Source organism: Lissotriton helveticus, chromosome 7 (genome assembly GCF_964261635.1).
Source record: "Lissotriton helveticus chromosome 7, aLisHel1.1, whole genome shotgun sequence".
Lineage (NCBI taxonomy): Eukaryota > Metazoa > Chordata > Amphibia > Caudata > Salamandridae > Lissotriton > Lissotriton helveticus.
This window is the reverse complement of record NC_136068.1, coordinates 1397732201-1397751802: the sequence shown is the minus strand read 5'-3', so window position 1 is coordinate 1397751802 and position 19602 is coordinate 1397732201. Positions and strand designations below refer to the sequence as shown.

The 19602-nt window shown below is 43.8% G+C and overlaps 1 protein-coding gene across 1 annotated transcript in view; it reads left to right on the top strand.

Moving 5' to 3' along the window:
- Positions 1 to 9619, top strand: part of LOC144767433 (uncharacterized) — a 98868-nt gene extending 89249 nt beyond the window's left edge. The window contains exon 3 of the mRNA XM_078650867.1: positions 7341 to 9619. Within this exon, the coding sequence (XP_078506993.1) occupies positions 7346 to 8689 (1344 nt within the window). The 5' untranslated portion in view covers positions 7341 to 7345 and the 3' untranslated portion in view covers positions 8690 to 9619. The remainder of the gene's footprint in view (positions 1 to 7340) is intronic.
- The last annotated feature ends 9983 nt before the right edge of the window (positions 9620 to 19602 follow it).

Genomic DNA, 19602 nt, shown 5'->3' with positions numbered 1-19602 from the left:
AGAACTGAATCAGCAGCACCCTACTGTGACCTTTCTAGAGAATGTAACTCTTCAGAAGAAATGCCAGAATGAAGTGTGCTTGAAATGTTTAAATAGGGGTTCCAGGGACAGGTGGTGGATTAGTGTTTATTTATAAGCGGAATAAAAATGAATTTACAATTTGGACTTCTTGCTCCCTTATTTTGTATAGGAGTGAGCAGAACAAAACAAATGTGCTAGCGCACAATGAACTTGAACAAAAGGAAAGTGTATTTCTCAATTGCTTTCTGTGTTCATTTGTTTCGAAAGCATTGTGCATGCCTTTTTGCATTTGGTTTACTGAGATTTTAGACCTTGACCCGGTGCATTATCGGAAGGGGTTGAGACAGCTTGGTTGTTCAGCGACTTGGACGCAATTATACCTAGGAAGCAGTACCCAGACTAGTCAGAGATCAGTTTCATTGCCCCACACCTCCTCTTGCCTGGGTGTCATGGCAGGACCCAATACAAGAGTTGACCTGGGAGGAGAACATTAATGACCCCAAGGAACCTAATCAGGGATACTCTTTGTTCTGTAAATTAATGTATTGCCCTTTGATACCGGAGTCGTACTATGAGCCTAATATTAACAAATGGGCACATAAGCTTTTTTTATATAGGATTAATATATTCTGCTGTGATGGCTCACTTATCTCCACTGTCCCCAGGCTAAAATAAAAAAAAAAACGACCAGAGATTGTTCAAAGACTGGGCTTTCTTAAAACGCTTGTCGAGACTGTAAGTCTGATGTATTCGTTTCAATACAAGATCCTAATTGTCGATAGGAATCTTTTTCAACATAAGGACATTAATGTTTATTTGTACATACTTGTTTAATCACACTTGTAGGTGACTTACCAGATGAGTAGTAAACTAACACACAAAAGACTATTTTTACAGGACTCATCTCATCTTATAAAGATGTCCTTCTTTAGATTAGTTGTACACGCAATATATTTTGATGTTCCTAGTACTAATGTGGAGTATCTGTGTGTCAACCTCTACTGTCTCTTACTGTCCTAACGAGTAGCCTCCTAGACTTACCTAAGTCAAGCCAGGTAGTCCGTTTACCTTATTTTCACAAATAAAATCAGAAGTTAATTTATTTTTAATTTAAACTAAAAAATCCATAAACTTGAAATTTCAACAACCATTTAATGAAATATAAAATCTAATTCATAATAAATATCAACCAGCTTTCAATGAGCAATTAAGAAAATTACAATAAAGCTAATTTAAGAAAATAACAATAAAGTCAATAACTGACCAGCCACATACAATGGCGGTACATATTTTAAGACATCCAGATCATATCTTTCATGTATAATGATCTATCAAGTCTAATATCAACCAGCTTTCAATGAGCAATTAAGAAAATTACAATAAAGCTAATTTAAGAAAATAACAATAAAGTCAATAACTGACCAGCCACATACAATGGCGGTACATATTTTAAGACATCCAGATCGTATCTTTCATGTATAATGATCTATCAAGTCTAGTTTATGTTTCACACTTTTATAGATCGTGGAAGAGTTATACCTATCATCTCCTGTCTGAGTGTTTGTTGGTTCTTGTGGAATGTTTGCAGAATGCTGTGATACATGTAAGAGTGTAAGAATGAGAGAATGTGGTATTCTGAAAGAGAATTGCTCCCGGTGGAGCATCCTTGTATAATATACTTGACTTTGCAATACTTCAGAGATGTTTTACACAGCGGTGGCTCCTCCACTAAGGTGCCATGTGAACAGTGGAAAAAGGAAAAATAAAATGATAATAAACTGTGTAATTATATTTTTTTGTCCCATTGCAGCCAGGTTTACAGGCGTCTTGGCTGTCATCACGGTCAGCAAGGGCGGAGCGGTTGGGGCACCTAAGTGCGCGTGACGGTTTGGCCAGCTGTTTTGGGATAATTGTCCATTACTGACCCGGCATCCTTTGGTGCTTTGGAGTGGGGTATTTTGTGTCATTGGATTTCTTTTTTGTGTGTGCATGAGGGCTGCAGTGTTAATGCTGCACTGAATGACTGTTCTCTATGTTGGCAAGCTGCAGCTGATGACTTCCCTGGCAACAGGGTTTTGTCTCTGGGATGCCAGTAGAGTGTGTACTGGTAAGTGTGCAGTGGTGCATGAGTTTCTGTAAAGTGTTGGTGCAAAGGACGAAGTTTCAGGGGTAAGCATGAGCCAGTAATCTTGAGCCAGCACACCCATGAAGTTATTTATCTGGGTGTCTGTGTGGAGGTGCCAGGAAGAATTATTTAGCATGTCTGCGCCAGGGGCTCAGACCTCTGCTAACAGAAAAGAAGGTGACAGTAACTGGATGGTAGTCTAGCAGGTTGTTGCTGATAGAGGTTGAGCATGATCAATGTCTCTTGCTGGTAAAGCATGCTTATACATATAACTCGACCTGAAACCCATTAAATTAGATTTTATATTTGAAGAGCTCTGGCAGTGTACTTCTTGGCCAACAGATCATCCACAGATTATTAAAAGAAGGGGCTTTCAAGGCAGAGGATCATTGGTCATTATAAAATAACTTAACAGTGTCAAAAGTGGAATGAGATATTTCCTAGGCAATTTAACAGAAAACACAACAAAAAGTGCATGTTCTTGACTGTGACACCCTATCCTGTCCAGATCTTTCTTGCGCTGGCATGATCCATGTTATGAACACAAAGCCATGTACCAGTGTATAGTGCTTACATAAAACACAGCAGGTCCGTAGCAATTTACAACACTACATACTAGTTTCCTTTGAGGACTGGCCCTGTCTATCAAACTGAAAGCTGCAAAAAAATATCCAAACCTATTGTTGGAAAATGTCCCTCTCTGAAGGGGCCTGACACATATGGTTTTAGACATCAACAACATTAGGAGCTATAGCAAGGCTGAGCTGAGGAGGTTATGCAGAGAGATGGGACTGAGAATCTCAGAGGGTGAACCCAAGTTGGAGTACCAGTTCACCCTTATAGTCTAGGAGGATATCCCCAGGATGCAATCTGCACCACCGGAAGCGTCTGAAGAGCACTACTTCAGCACTCTTGAAAATGTGAAAATGTTGAACCCTGGTTGTACCTGACCTCAGAATCAGGGCCTCAAGAGGGCAGTGGTCCAGAGAAGGATGAGGAGAAACACAAATTACTGGGCAAAGGCTACAGAAGAGAGAGGGTAACCCACAGGGAGAAAGTCCCCTGGTTAACCCGAATATGTGAGAAGTGTTTCATCCCAATCCCTGTGCCCTGAAGAGCTCAAGAACAGACAGGCTGAGAGGGGAGGGAGGCTGCAGCAGGTCAAGTTAGCTTCAGAGGAGAGAAAAGCTGAGGCTAAGAATGCATTGGAGGAGGAGAAACATCTCTTGTGGGCTCATGAACTGAGTCTCAAAGAGCTGGAAATAATAACCCTGGGTTCAGCAAAAACAATATTAGTGGCAGCAAAACTACTGTGTCCAGTGCTGAAGAGACAGCCCGCATACCAGGAGGCTTGGTGCCTAGCTTCTAGGAGGGAGATGACATTCACCAGTGGTTTCAGGCATATGCAGTAGCTCTAGAGGTGCACATGATCCCTGAGGAGGAATGGGGAGCTGGCATGTGGAGAAGAGTGGCTCAATTGTTAGAGCGGCAGACCCTGATGCAGAGGTCTAGCCCGGGACCAGGGTTCAATTCCCTGCCTCGGCGGGTCTTGGGCTCAAAATTCCACGGACCTGATAATTCTCGCCTCGGTGCCTATTCCAATCATGGAGTCCCACTCTGCAACTCTGGGCAATAGCTTGCTTAATCTCCACAACGGCCCCCACAATGCTAAGGATGCCTGGCCTCCACCTTGGGGGTGCCCAGGAGTGGACACCTCAAAGGGAAAGCTAGGATGGGATCCACAGCGGTATTCGTACAAGCGCCTTGAGACCTTTGCGGGTGAGTAGTGCGCTATACAAGTATCAATTTACATTTTTTTATGGAGGCATATTCGTGGTGGTGTTAGGGACGCCCTACTGGCCATAGAATACAGGGACAGTTTGAGGTATACCTCCATGAAGGGGGCCCTGGTTAAGGAGTATGAATTCACCTCAGTAGGGTATAGGTTGAGATCAAGGGGCAGTCAGAAACTTTCTCACAAGTCCTGGGAGGATTTTGCAGGGTACTTTTAAAGAACACTAAATGGTTGGGTGAAGGGCAGCATGGCAAACACTTTTGAAGGGTAGTACATATTGATTGCCAGAGAGCAAATGTTCAGTTATTATTTTCGAGGTCTACACCAACACCTGCTTGAATGCAAGTTCTCGGACCCCAGGGAACGTGCAAAGGAGGCAGACCACTGGGTGAGTATCACTGTGTTTGAAAAGACATTTGCGAGTGACCCTAAGTGGATTGGTACAGGTTCACCCCAAACCGAGGGTAAAGGAGGCTCACCGTAACCCAGAGAAGGCCCAGTATAAGGTGGGTTAAAGGGTCACATGTACCTTCTCAGAATTGAAGGAGAGGTGGGGTGGGCAGAGACCCAGGGTGCCCTATGCCCAGCCTGGGAGCTTGGATTGTTCCCAGAGGAGGCACCAGCAGGGGAGCCGGGAGCACCAGCAGGGGAGCCTGGTCTGTACCAAGGGGGGGCACACACTGTCACTGACGGCCCCCACAGTGTCAGGAGAACTTGGGAGGGTGGCTGCCACAAGCATCCAACCAGTTCTGGTTTCTGACAATTCCAATCCAAAAAAGAGGGTTCCGAAACCCAACTGGATGTGTAAGAGGGAGACACAATCCCAAGTGGGAGGACCTGGAGTTGCCAGCTCTGAGGTCAGAGCAGCCCAAGACTGACCCTGGTGAGGCCACTTCTGGCCTAGGGGTTCTCCATGCTCTATCACATTCACATGGGTGGGCAGACCTGCGCCAGGCAGAATCTTGTGCCACACATAGAGAGTGTGTTTCCATTTGTCAGACTGTACTCCCTTGGAAATCCTGGCTTGACAGGCACATGTTTAGCCTAAGGGCACAGGCCCTGGGTTCAGGATATCACCCCATATCTGTTGAGAGGTGGAATGCAGAAAGGATTAATACCACCTGGGGTTACAGCCCCCCACTCTGAGAAACTACAGAGAACAGACCCCTGGATGGCTTGGGTCCTAGCTTTTGACACGGTCTGCTGTGGCCTCTGTTTGTTGGTGTCCTTGTGGACAGAACTTTCGTTGGGTTGGTTGGGGACAGAATTCGGACCCAGGGGATGGGTTGGGCCACATGACTTTGTTGGCCTTGGTGGTACTGTCTGCCTACTGGGATGCCTCTATGAGAAATTTAAAGCTAGGTGCTGCACAGATGGGGCCCACAAGTAACAAGAAGGATTCCCCGTGGATTTGCTCAGTGGCACCTGACCGCATAGATAGAGGGATCTAACTGGGTTCAGGGAGGTGTAGAACTGGCAATTGCCTCTTCAGTTGTGAGCCATTGTCCGTGTTCTGGCTCCCTACGCAGGGAAGTCCATCAAGGTATTGATTAGGTTACTCTGACTTTAGGCTGGGGGGGTCCAGTTGGAAAATTACCCCCTCTGAATGGCCACCCCAAACGTTTTGTATTCCTTCTCCTATTTCTCTGACCTCCATTTTGTTTACTTTAGGACTCTGGGAATTTTACCACTGCTAACCAGTGCTAAAGTGCATTTGCTTCTCCCCTAAACATAATGACACTCGTGTATACCTGATTTTATGTACTAGTAAGTCCCTTGTAAAGTGGTGTGCCATTTCCCAGGGCCTGTACTTCAAAGGCAACTAGTGGGTCTGCGGCATTAATTGTGACACCAACAGAAGTAGCCATTCAAACCTGTTTCAGGCCCTGCCAATCCAACGCCTGTGAGTGCAGTTTACTTCCACTTCGACTTGGCATATAAAACTGTTTAACCGGCCTTAAACTCCCCATTTATTACACATAAATTGCCCCTAAGGTAGGCCCTAGGTAGGGTGCTATGTAAGTTAAACGTAGGACTAGCACTTTTATGTTTTGTGTGTCCTGGTAGTGACAAAGTCTATTTTGTTTTTCAGCACTTTGAAACCTGCTCCTCTCTTAGGTTAGCATTGGGAATTCCTTAATACAATTTAAAGCTCTGATTCCTGATCACAGAAGAGTAGCTTTTTCATGTTTCAAATGTTTGGAATGGTTATGAGGAATCCTCCTTATTGGTGAAGTTGGATTTAACATTGTTTTAGAAATGCCACTTTCAGAACGTGGACATTTCTTTGTGCTTATAACGCTCTTTGCTTTAGCCTGTCTCCAATACATGTCTGGGCTGGGTGACAGCTACACTTTGTGCAGTCCCTCTAGACAGCCACAAACACATAAGGGTGAGGCTGATCCACATTCTGAGCACGCATCTGTATTCATCTGCATTCTGATGGGTCTTCCTGGACAGGGAGGAATGGAAGGGTCTCACACATTTCAATAGGTATACTCCTTTCCACACACAAAGCACTGATTCTTCACCCACAGTTAGCCTGGTAGACAGGACTCCGTTGAAAGGGATCTTTGTGCAACTAAAATTCTAAAGTTAGGATTTTTCTCAGTTTAGGAGTAGTAAAGTTAGGAATTCTAAATTCACTACTCCTAAATGCCTTCTGTGAATACCGAAAGTCATAAAGTTAGGATTTTTCTCAGTTTAGGAGTAGTAATGTTAGGAATCCAAACTTTACTACTCCTAAATGCCTTTTGTGAATACTGAAAGTCATAAAGTTAGGATTTTTCTCAGTTTAGGAGTAGTAATGTTAGGAATCCAAACTTTACTACTCCTAAATGCCTTTTGAGAATACCGAAAGTCGTAAAGTTAGGATTTGGTCTTAGTTTACTTTTGTGAATCGAGCCCACTTTAGTTACTTTTATGTCTTTCCACGTCAGCACTTGCAAAGTCTTCAATGGTTTTTTGTCATTTTCGTCTTTTTTATGTCAATACAATAACCTATTTTTATAAACTTGTGTGGAGTCTTTTTGTGGTGTATCCCTTGTGTTACTGTGTGTGTGTTGCACACATACTTTACATATTGTCTCTTTGGATTAGCCTGACTGCTCTGTGACATACTGCCAATGGGTGAGACTAGACTATATTTTAGTGTGTCCCTGATTAGAATGAGATTTCCTGCCTTGCCTGGGTGCATACCTCAGCCAACCAAGAACCCTATTTCTAACACCTATGTTATACTGTTCTTTACTCCACTGTCTTCCCAGCCACAGGAGAGTGTGTCAATTTGTTGTAAAATCTCTATGCTATAAGAAAGTTTATGTGCATTTTCTTCAAATCAGATATTAATAATTTGTTTCATTTTAGTACTTATTGTAATATCTCAATATTTCTTTTCAGGGATCATGACTTACACTTTCTGCACTCTTCTTTTGCTGCTCTCTGTGCTGCATTTCCTGCATGTGGAATGTGTGACATGCCCGCATGGCTGCCAGTGTGACACGGCCTCCATTTCTTGCTGCAAACCTGGTGAATCTTTGCCTGATTACATTATTGGGCACCCGAACATCACTACTATGACTTTGAATTTCTGCAATACTTTGGATATCACCCGTAGAACATTTTCAAATTTGGACGATCTGATTGAGTTGACTATTAGACACACAAACATTGCATTCATTGATGACTCAGCATTTAGCGGCCTCAAAAGCCTGTCACGTCTGATGTTAAATGAGGTTAATCTACAAAGCATGGATCTTCACAGAGCTGCTTTCCAAGACTTGCAAATACAGCACCTGGACTTGAGCAACAACAGCCTTACCACGATTAATAGTCAAATGTTCAGTGGCCTGAGCAAGCTTAAAACCCTTAATCTTTCCAGAAATAAGATTTCTCTCATTCAAGATAGGGCTTTTCAAAGCCTGGTGCAGTTGTCTATTCTAAACCTAGGCTACAATAGTTTGTCAACCATCACACCAATGTGGTTCAAAGCTTCAGCCAACTATTCGTCATTGCAGATACATTTGATGGGTAACAGCTTAACCGAGGAGTGTGAATACCGAGGTGTGAGCATCACTGAAAACCAGTGGTTCGCACATTCTTTGGTACCCAACATCTCCTTTACCAGCAGAGACGTGAAAGCCCCCGAATGTTCAAAGCCATCATTTGTTGACCTCTATAAAGAAGTGTATGTACAAGAGCCTTTCCCTGTTGGGTTAGTGTGCTCTGCAAATGGCTACCCTACTCCGAGGTTGACATGGTTGCTCCCTTCTGGAGTGCCAGTGAGTTCACCAATGGGATCCATATTTGTTAAAAATGGTATGCTAATTCTAAACCAGGTACAGCTGAGTATGTCAGGCCTATATGCATGCATTGCAACCAATAGTGAGGGTTCAGCAGCAAACCTGTATAGACTTGTTGTTATCCCCTTGCCTGCTCCTCGGACCACTACCACAACCACCACCACTGCCACTTCTCCTACTGCCATACCATTACACCCCACACTTTCCCCTTCTGCACAGAACAAGACTACACTGATACTGATATGGGTCTGCGTTGGGCTTCTCCTCATAGCTCTTGCATTTTTCATATTCTATGTTTTAAAAAAAGTATTCAAATGGGGGAAAAAGAAAATGAGCACTGGTTTTGAGTTTAAAAAATTTCCTGAAACTCCTAACATCCTAATGGTGCCTGAAAACCCTAAGCCCATGCCTCATGTGTACGAACCACAAACTGGGGTATCACAATAGGGGTGTTTGCCACCTTGTGTGACAGCCATAAAGACTTTATAATTTTGCACAATATATACTTGTTGTGATACTAGAACATGATTGTTTGTATTCTGATCAGAAAAACGTTACAATCTATTTGTATAGTGCACTTACAGCATAGTTAACTTTCCTTTGAAACCATATACAACCACTTTACTAGGAACTTCACCATCTGAATAGGATACAATGTAAAACCTGCATGTCTTCATGTAAAATATATAAAACAGGGGTGTCACAAAGTCCACAAGACAAAGTCACTTTCTAGCTTATGGATAAGCTTTTCATGCGCAATAATGTGTTAGTCGATTACTTACCACAAACAAAACAATATAAGTAGAGTGACTAACCTTTAATGTAATGTAATATTTATTGTGTGATTAATAAAAATCATCACAAATAGCACAAGATAAAAGAACCACATTTTGCCAGTGAAACTTTCGCTTTATGCAAGAATAGCCGAAAAATAACCAAGATAAGATTTTTAAAACAATTAGTGCATGTTAAAACTAAAGTGCATAAGTGCCTATAATTTATCAATCCATTAAATATCGATGTGATATAAAAAGATAACTTCATATAATCACAGTGTTTACAACTATACACTTAGCACAGAAGAATTAAAACAGTTTAATATAAATATTTGGGGCCTAATTATGAGTTTGGCGGCCCTGGGAACGCTGAACTTCTGGTGGCAGTCCAACCACCACCACGCAGGTGGCCTGACTGCCATATTACAATGGTGGCTGTGGAAGCACCACAAGAATGCCGCCTCTGTCAGGATCCCACGGCAGAAGCGGTGGAGAAAGCAGACTGGAATTGTAGCTGTGCTGACCTACCTTTCCACCAAGCATTTCATGGCGGAGAACTCACCATGAAATGTTTAGCAGAAAGGCATGGAAAGGGGCCCCAGGGAACATCTGCCCATAGGGCTGCATGCAGTGGGCATATGATTTGCCCCCCAAAAAGTGCACGGTTGTGTGTGCACTGTGTGGCAAGCGCAACATGGTGCATGCCACACCGTGAATGGACATGCTGGAGACATTGTCAAGTGGGTGGAACGCTGTTTAGGCTCTTCAATGAGCCAAACATACCTGCTGCAATGACACTGCCGCACCACAAGCACTGGATTCGAGTGGATGAGAAGACCGCCAGACTCATAATCAGGGCCTCAAACATTCTTTCCACCAAAACCAGAAACTTAACAAACTGGCAAATTGTTCGGCTTGATTTGCCTCATAAACAAAGCATTACAGCTTGACAAAATGTTCTTGCTCCTGCTTTTAAAAATAATGGCTTTAAAAGAACAGACCGAGCCTCAAGTAAATAAGGACAGACATAAACAATATGTAATAAAGTGTGTTGTGTATAGCCACAAAGTCTGCAACGGTTGGATGCCCATTGTTGTATCCAATTTGGTATTCAATCCTTAGTTGGATATCTGCCAAGATTACATTTTCAAAAAGATATCCCTCATTTGGGACGGAAAATATGCGGACAGGTAAGGCTGTATTTCCAGTCTATCAAATGATCTTAAGACTGCCCATGTATGCTTATTTGCTGCCAGAGCATCCTTAGATGTTATAAATGAGATGACTTTTGTTTTCCAGTTCAGGAAAAGTTTGAGAAAGACTCTAGTCCTTTCCTGAAATTTAGACTGCAACTCAAGTCTGGAGACAGGTAGATAAATGTGCTTTCCAAGCACTAGCATGGTTTGAGTGATTTATTTCCTGCCAACACATGTTCGCCAGACGGAGATGGAGTCAGATAGAGATAAAGAATACATACATTTGAGAAATGCTGCCTATATAGCTAAGACTAGGCTGAGGAGATCAAACTCTAGACGAACTCCAGCTTGCCCGGTTTAATTTGTTTTCTTAGTATTTAGTTCAAGACCATTTATAATTGTATATTCTTCAAAAGAATCTATAAGTTACTATAGACTTATTTGGATCTAACTAAGTAAGATCATATTGTCCACATAATGTAAATATTTTATGTGAAAATTTGCAAATTTAGGTGGATGGACATTGGCCTTATCCAAATGCTGGAACAAATCTGCCATAAAAAGATCAAATAATCATGGAGCAAGTACACACCTTTGTTTAAAACCATTAAACGCTTTGGCTCGCCAAGTCAGACTGAGGCAATCCCCTAATTTAACCTGAACCCAAGTGTTTGTATATGATACAATAATGGCATTTACGGGATTGCCCCATCCCATAAATGTTATCCATAGGGTGTCTCATGCGGCCGAGTCGAATGCAACTTTTAAGTCTACAAAAACGACATATAGATTTTGTTTTTCCAAAACTGCACTTTCGGCCTTCAGGGTTATAAGTAACTGTGGATTCACCTTTACAAAAACTTGATTGAGTGACTGATTTATACGGATTAGATGTTTGTCTAGTGACCATTTTTCCAGATCCTCAAATAAACAAGTAGCACAGACTTTTGCCTCAACATCTGTTAGGGCTATTTATCGGTAATTGGTCGTTTTTCTGGAGGGACCACTTTTGAAAATAGGCTACAGAATACTTCCATGCCATGTCTCAGGAACCACATTCGTTAGAAGAACATCCTTATATAGGAAGTCAAAACTTCGGCCCACAAATCTGCATTTGCTCTAAAAATGGCATTTGGCAGGCCATTTGGGCTTGAGGCCCCATTCAATCTAATCTGTAAACTTAATGTTGATGGTTCGTATTGGCTTGACTAATCAATGCTTAGAGATTCCTCAAATAATGAATCATGTATTGTACAAACGCTATTTTCTTCTGCTTTCTTATTCCGCTTGCTGTTGGCGTGAGTTTACAATCAATTTTTCATGTCCTGACTTTAGCACAATCTAGATCAGAGGTCTTCAGACTGTGGGGTCCCTTGTGGGGTGTGGAGTAATCTGAAGGTGGGTATCAGTCCATGCCTCAATGGCATTTGAGCCCCACAACAGACAAAATGTACAAGCAGGTTTCACTGATGCATTTTCTAACCAATTTTTGTCATTGTTGTTTTTGGGTTACTTCGTAAAAGGAAGTTGGGCTTGTTCTGCATTTGACTCGATCTCGAAGGCTCGTTGCAGAAAAATCAATGGAAACGCAGCAAGTTAGGGAAGGTGGGCAGTGAGGCTTAAACATTGTGCTTCAAAATCCCTTTCCAATCCTTTTGTAGCTGTCTGCAGTCTGATTTTCAGTACTTACACATACACTGGCTTTTTAGGATGTTGCCACTGTGTTAATCTACAGACAGCTGCAGTCTGCATGCATTGAGAGGTAGAGTGGCTGCTATGGATGGGGCTTGAAGGGGGAATTATTATTTAAAGTAGAGTAGAGGTTGCTTTTTACTGGGTGATCTGGAGGGTGCTTTGCAACCCTTTCAAGTTTGTCAAATCTATGCATGCTAACTGGTCAGTTGCATAGTAAGGGCGCCAGAGACCTTTAGGCGAGCAAGGAAGATTATCCCCTCACCACCCCAACTGCTGTGTTTGTAAAACAATCAAAACTGAAATAATCATAGTTTAATGGGTCTGAAGCCACTGGAATTAGGTGTCAGTGCACCTTCTGCATAATTGATAGCTATACTCATGTAACTGCTCCAGAGATTTTTCTCTGCATTGTGGGACTGAGGTCATGTTTGGTTCACTATAAAATCAGGAATACAAGTCTGAGAATGCAGATAAAAAACCTGGACTGCAGCCAGCTAGTTTTGCATGGACCTGGAAAACTTAGCATCTATGGTTTGAAAAAGGTGCACTCGCTATGGCTTCAAAGGAGAGGACTGGATAAGATTTTGTATTGGTAGGTGGTTAGCAATTTGCAGAGGGCATATAGATTAAGCTTTGGGAATTGAATGGGTATTTTTAAACGGGCAAAGGCATGTAAAGAGGTAAACTGAACTTGTCTTTGAACAATAGGAGATTAACAGGTTTTTCTAAATTTGGTGGATGGGGCTTTCCAGACGGGTGAGTGTATGGAGCTTTCAGTAAGGTGATACTGAATGTGAGCTTTTAAGGAAGAGACTGACTAGCAGGACCTGCCTGTGGCATGGGCAAGCTGGGGCCATGCCCAGGGTACCAACATTCACTTGGGCACAAGAAGCAGTATGTGGTAAGACCTACATACATTATCACCCCTCTCACTTTGCTCCTGTTTAAGCTACTTTTAATAGTTTGTTACATACGGAGCCACCATTTTGTAGCACCACTTAAACATCATTCCCCTCCCATCTCATCTCTCTCTCACCTTCTGCCTTGATGCACAAACAATCCATTCCTCACACCTATAACTTGGCACCAGCGAGACAGAGCTGAGCTGTGGATGAGTTGGGGATTGAGCTGAAATGTTTGTGTTTAGAGGCAAGTTACTAATGTAAAGTAATCAGCATGGGACTAACCTTTGAACACAAAAGGGGTCCACTGCTGCCTTGCTTTATTCACCAGCATCAGAGAGCTTTTTATACGGGGCTGTTAACAAGAGAGCTGGATGGGATTTTGAAAAAGGGTTCTTGGAGAGGTATTAAAGAGTTGGCCTAAAGGGTGTGTTTTAAAGAGGTGCTTAGATGGGCTATGTAAAGTTTGTCGGAATGGTGCTTGGTATTAGTGGATCTGTCCAGGTGTTTGCAGTTGGGGTATTGGTGTTACATAGCAGAAGAAGTGACGTAGATTGCATATGTTCTGGATGGGGCTATGAGAACTTTACAGTTTGAATTTGAGTGGAAATTTACACTGTAAGTACAGGACTGTGTACCGAAGGGTCATGATATCACTTTATAGAGGAATCCTTGATGCGATTTTGATGAGGGTCCTGAATGGGGCTTGTCCCCCTGCCTCATAATGTTGACCTAACCATTGGCTTGATCCACCCTCTTAAAAAGTATGGTGGGCATGCCTCCTACGTATTTTGAAAAGGGGGGGCTTGACATAACAAAGTTTGAAGACCACTGCTGTAGATGGTAACACAAGGCATTTTTCCTGGTGTTGAGTGCATGTCATTTACAATGCAATCACTTTTATTTGCCATGATTTGCTTACATTTTACCTCAGATATATACCGATACACTGTGCCGGTGTGTGGCCGCAGCAGTATCTCTGTCTGGCTTTCTTTGGTCCCACTCTCCTGTTACCCTAATGGCTGTGTTTTAGCGCTTGCCGCTCTTTCATGTTGCTTTGGAAGAGCAACTACTTTTTCTGGGGTGTCAACAAAAATACGGGGATGCCCCTTGGGCTAAAAATGGGAAGTGGAAGATTAAATTAACAATTACTATATCACGAACTGAAATTCATTCATTTGAGTAACTTTTTTGAAATCTTCTATTATTTCATAACACCCCACATCTCTGTTCAAACACTTGTGAGCACTTCTTGATCATTTATATATAATAGAAAACAAAATACAATCTAACTTATTTAGGCATTCCACCTTTAACATACATTTTACGGAAAACTTGTGTGTGTTTATATAAATATATATATATATATATATATATATATATATATATATATATCGACACATCGAAAATAAACCCACATTGTACATACATTCTTGCATACTTGGTCATTTCTTGTCTTTCAAAACAGCCATTTTGTACACAGCAGGTGGTACATGCAATACCTTTCGAGTCAATGATCCACCTTGAGGTAGCAAGGATGAGGCCAGACCTACAAAAAAAAACCTTCATTAAATTCATTCAAACACCCTCCCGCTGAGATTGTGATTGTATTTCACAATTCCTCTTATAATAGTCCCGTAATGTAGAAAACGTGTCGACGGATTTCAACCTTTACACTTCCAGGCCACTCCTCGGCCTGCAGCTGAGTATAGATTGCATCTTTGCTTGGTATTGTTTGCTAATAATGCTTTCTCCTCCATGGCGATATCTTTCCTGCTTGCTCCTTATAGTTAATTACTGACAAGTTGTTATTCACGTTCATTCGATAATATGGCGCACACAGCCCCACACAAGCCCCCCCACCTGAACACTGTGTAATAAACCCTGTGACTGCATTTCCCCATAGAACCTCCCTCCTCTCCACCCTGGGGAGCCACCTTGCCATGTGTTGAGACACAGTATGTCCCACCTTCTCCCCAGTTGTCCTCCCCTCGGCTCACTAACATCATGGCAGGTCTACTTACCACCTTTCGCTTTTACCGCACCACCGCTCCGCCTCTGGCCTCAGCTACTGTTCTGAACCCATTGCAGGGTGCACTTCCCACCAACCCTGTTTCATCTCAACCACTGGGCCCCGGGGCCTCCCAGATGCTGCCACCCCTCAGGTGTAGACCTGCGGACTGCAGTCCAGTGCACTCAATTGCATGATCGTTTTTTGTTTATATTACATTGCTGTGCATTGCTGTTTCCTTCTCTCTCTTACCCCTCGTCCCTCTCTATCTCTCCTCCCTCCCCCACTCTTCTGCCTTCTTGTTCCTTCCGTTTTCCTCTTCTGGGCTCACTTGGGCACCTCCTCTCTTTCGCATGTTTTTTTTATTGCTCATCTCACCCCCATGAAACGTGGACACATCCAGACAGTTCTTGCCCTCCCTTTCCGCTTCCCAAGGATTGCCAGTGGGCCCTGACTAATTCCCTCTCTATCTGTCCAACAAAGTTCATGACCCCCATGCTCCTCTGATTCTTACGACTCCCATGTCTGCGCACTCACCCTTAAATGTTCTCTCCTGGAACATCAATAATCTTACACATTACATCAAGAGCAAGAAAGTGCTCTCTAACCTCAACTCTAAACACACCAACACAGCACTGCTCCAGGAGACGCACATCACTGAGGCGATAGCTGAGAGGCTCTGGCGGGATTGGATGGGCAAGGAGGTCCATAGTTGCTGTCCCCCGCTAGAAGCAAACGACTTGCCAGCACCCCGAAATTGTGACGAAGCCATCATCATTTGGAAATCATTGCCCGATGTGATGTTTAAGGCCTGGGTCCATCCAGAGGGCTGCTAAGCGTTTGCCAAAATAAAGATCAACAGGATGGTACTGTGCATAGATTCAGACTATGCACCCACAGGACTGAAGCACAGTTTCCTTCTTCAACTCAGTTGTGTGTTTTCAGAGATAGACAAAGCCAATATCCTGATAAGCGTGGTCTGGAAGCTGGCCTGGGATGTGGTCTTAGACTACACCAGTCCTATTGATACACCCAACATTGTGGACAGAGCCATGCTAGGGGACCATAAGGACAATCATGGCCTCCATAACGTATGGCATCTCTTGCATCCAAAGGGCTGGGAATACACATACTTATCCCCGGTTCATGGTACGCAATCAAGGTTGGACTTTTTTCTGCTGCCTCAGCACTTACTTCTCCAACGTGAGACTTCCATACTAGAGGGAACATTCTCAGACCACGCCATTGTTGCGCTGCAGGCCGATTTGGGCCTGTCACGGCCAATTCACAAGGCCAGGAATCTGAACCTGTCCCACTATAACCACCCGACAGCCAAGTACCAGCTTAAAGACAATGTGCATGCCTACCATTAATGCAAAGAAAACCAGTAGCGGGTAGCTGATGAGTGATGCTGCCCTGTCCAACTGACTGAGGGAGAATAGCCAGAAGGCGCTGGAAGTGGAGGTGGCCTGCCTCATGAATGCCACATGGCACACACTTTAATTCTCACAAGGTGCAGCCTTGAAAGGGCACACATGGACCTTAATATGCTCTTTACCTCCAAAACTGAGCATGCACTCCAGAGGCTGAAATACTAGAACTATGAAAAATGAGAGAAGGTGGGACTGCTCTTAGTGGCGCCGCTCAGGCCGAGGGAGGCTGGAACGGCAATTGCCACTATCACCACTGACTCAGGGGACACTGGTCACCAAACCACAAGAAATTGCAGAAGCATTTACCAACGTGAGGATGGTGCAGGCCATATTGGACCTACCCTATCACAAAGACAAGGGTGAAGACAGCCTCCCAGCAGAGTTCTGTAAATGAACCAAACCTGATTTGGGTGACGTTCTTAATGAGGCCTTTGCTAAGCCTGATCATTTGCACTCCTTGGGTTAACTGTCTAACAGGTCACTGATAGGGGAAAGGGCCCCCTGCTCTCCAGAAGCTATAACCTCATATCCCTGCTCCATGAGGGTGTCAAAATACTGGCCAGCATACTAGCCGGTTGCCTTAAGTGGGTTCTCCCCTCTCTTATTCACCATTTGTAGGTGGGTGTGTTCCAAGTTACTCATTGTGTAACCACCTCCGCATGCTAGCCATGTAGCCTGGCTAGTAGTGGACCTCCCAGATGAGGCATTTACACTGTTGCTGGATGCTGAGAAGGGCTTCGACTTGATAGAGTTGGACTACCTGTTTGCTGTGCTCCAGATATTTGGCCTTAGTGATGATTTCATCTCAATAGTGAGCTTTATAACTCCCATCTGTGCATGTCAACTGTGGGGGCTTTCTTTCTGATCCCTTTCCGGTCTGCAAAGGTACCTGTCAAGGTTGTTCACTTTCTACACTTCACCCTGTCCTGAGGAAGACCCTGCTTTTAGGTCACATCGATACCTACCTCCATTATGGTCGAACCGTCCACGTTATCCCGTGTTACAACCAGCCAGCGTTATCTAAACTGTGCACATTATTTGCAATACATTTGGCATTGTTTTGTGTGATTTATTGAACATTGGGTGTTCTTGAACTCTTCGGCTCTTTCGAAAGCCAGGATGAAATTAATACTGTGATTTTATTGATTTTGCTTCTGTGCCGCAATTTCGAGAACGTTGTACAAACACTATTTTCACTTGCACGCTTTCACGTTTAGGGGCACTATTGTCATTTGATGAGAATTGTAATTAGTATGCATAACACAGTGTGATCAAATAACAGTGTGTTCATATTTTATTATATGTATTCTTATTCTTTATTTATTGTGTCCTATATTCTTATATAAATTGTTACTGGGACCCCTCTTTCCTGTACCAACTTTGGAATGGCTGCATCAAAACATGTCGTGTTTTGTGTCAAACACTTTGGAATACTACCCCCCTGCCAGTTCTGGCGTCAGGGTAGCATTCCACCCTTCTAGAGAGAGAAGACCTGTACACACTGGTCTACCTTGTAAAAGTTAAACAGAGCCCCATCATCACAAAATGGATGCTGCTGCCACAGACACGAGTCTGACCTCCTGCTGCTGGATGAAACTCCAGCAGGGGAGGCTTGACAATAGATTTCCTGTCCAGGTAGTTGTAAACACTTCCCCAGACAGGCTTTAGTGTATTGGGGCAGGGTGGGTGCATTCACTGAATGCTTTTCAGACAGTGTCTGGGGCACACAAGGTGTCCCGTGCATTTCCCAGTTCAAACCGGTTGCTGGGGCACTCAGCCCCAGCTCTGGCACTAAACTGGACAAAGGGGAAGGGGTGTAACCACCCCCTCCCCAGGTCCTCCCCTAGCCTTTTTGCCCCTTCCCTCCCCTCTGCAGTTCTGTCTTCCCCCTTTCTCTCCTCTGTCCTTATTTCCCTCTTCTTTTTTTCTTCCCTCTTTCTTCAGCTTATTACTTCTCTGTTCCTACCTTTCTCATATACTAGTGTTGTTTGGTATTAGTGCACATAACACAGTCAACATTTGTATCTCGATATGGGTCAATGTTGGACTTGCATGTCAATTTTTGCACCGTTATTTTCCAAACATTTATTCAGGCCAATAAAAGTAATTGCTACAAAAATAAAGAATTCCAGCCACTGTGAGTCGTGGCAAGGAAAAATATCCTTGTAGATCTGATCGAGCAAATGACCATCAGATTAGGATTTAACCGCAGAGCTTAGAACCATGCACTGCTCCTTGCCAAGGCAGTCTTCAATAAAGCTTCAGTCTAGATAGAAGAACTCCCAACCGGTGGCTACAAATTGGTCTGATCCTTGACTATTTATTTATTTATTTAAAACATTTGTAGAGCGCAACTGTCACCTGACAGGTATCCTGGCGCTGAAACTCACTCCTAGGATGGAAGGATACGGGAGGCTGATTAGGGGGGTTTAGCAGTGACCGGGGTTGGGGAAGAGCCAAGTTTTAATTCGCTTTCTGAAAGGCAGAAGTAGTGGAATTTGGCGAATGTCGGCCGGCAAGCTGTTCCAAAGTTTGGCGGCGGCCACTCTGTAGGATCTTCCCCCAGTCCTTACCTTGTTAAATCTGGGTACCAACACAAGGCATGCTGAGCTGGATCGGAGAGTTCTGGTGGGGGTATACCAGGAAAACATTTTTTGAAGGGATCTAGGGCCTGTTCCGTGTAGTGCCTTGAAGACAAGGCAGAGTGCTTTAAAAGCTATTCGCTGCTTCAGGGGGAGCCAGTGTAACTCGGCTAAGGCTGCTGTGGCCGAGGATCTCCTGGTCCATCCAAGGGCCAGTTTAGCTGCAGCTGACTGGACTCTTTGGAGTCTGTCTAGTAGCACAGCTGGGGACTCAAGCAGAAGAGCATTACAATAGTCAAGGCGACTGAGAATAGTGCACCTGACTATTAGTGCTCGGGCCTGGGCGGGCAGTAATGGCATGATTTTTCGTAAGGAACGCAGTAAGGCTGAGCAAGTAGAGACTGTTTTAGTTACCTGCGTTTCCATGCTGAGTTTGTTGTTTAGCATAACCCCCAGATTGCGGACACTGGTGCCCGGCTGTGGTTTTTCTGGGTGTTCCGGGGGCCAGAATTCTGTGGGAAATAGGCGAGGAATCCGGCTCCCAGAGCAAAACAGGACCTCGGTCTTGGTGGAGTTGAATTGCAAGGAGTTCATGTGCAGCCAGCCGGCTGTGTCATTTAAGCAGTCATGGAACGATTCCAAAGGGGTTGAGTCTTCCCCCTCCCAGGAGACGATGAGCTGGGTGTCGTCCGCGTAGTTTACCGTTTTCAGTCGGTGGGATTTGATTAAAGTAATCAGTGGTTTTAAATAAATATTAAAAAGGAT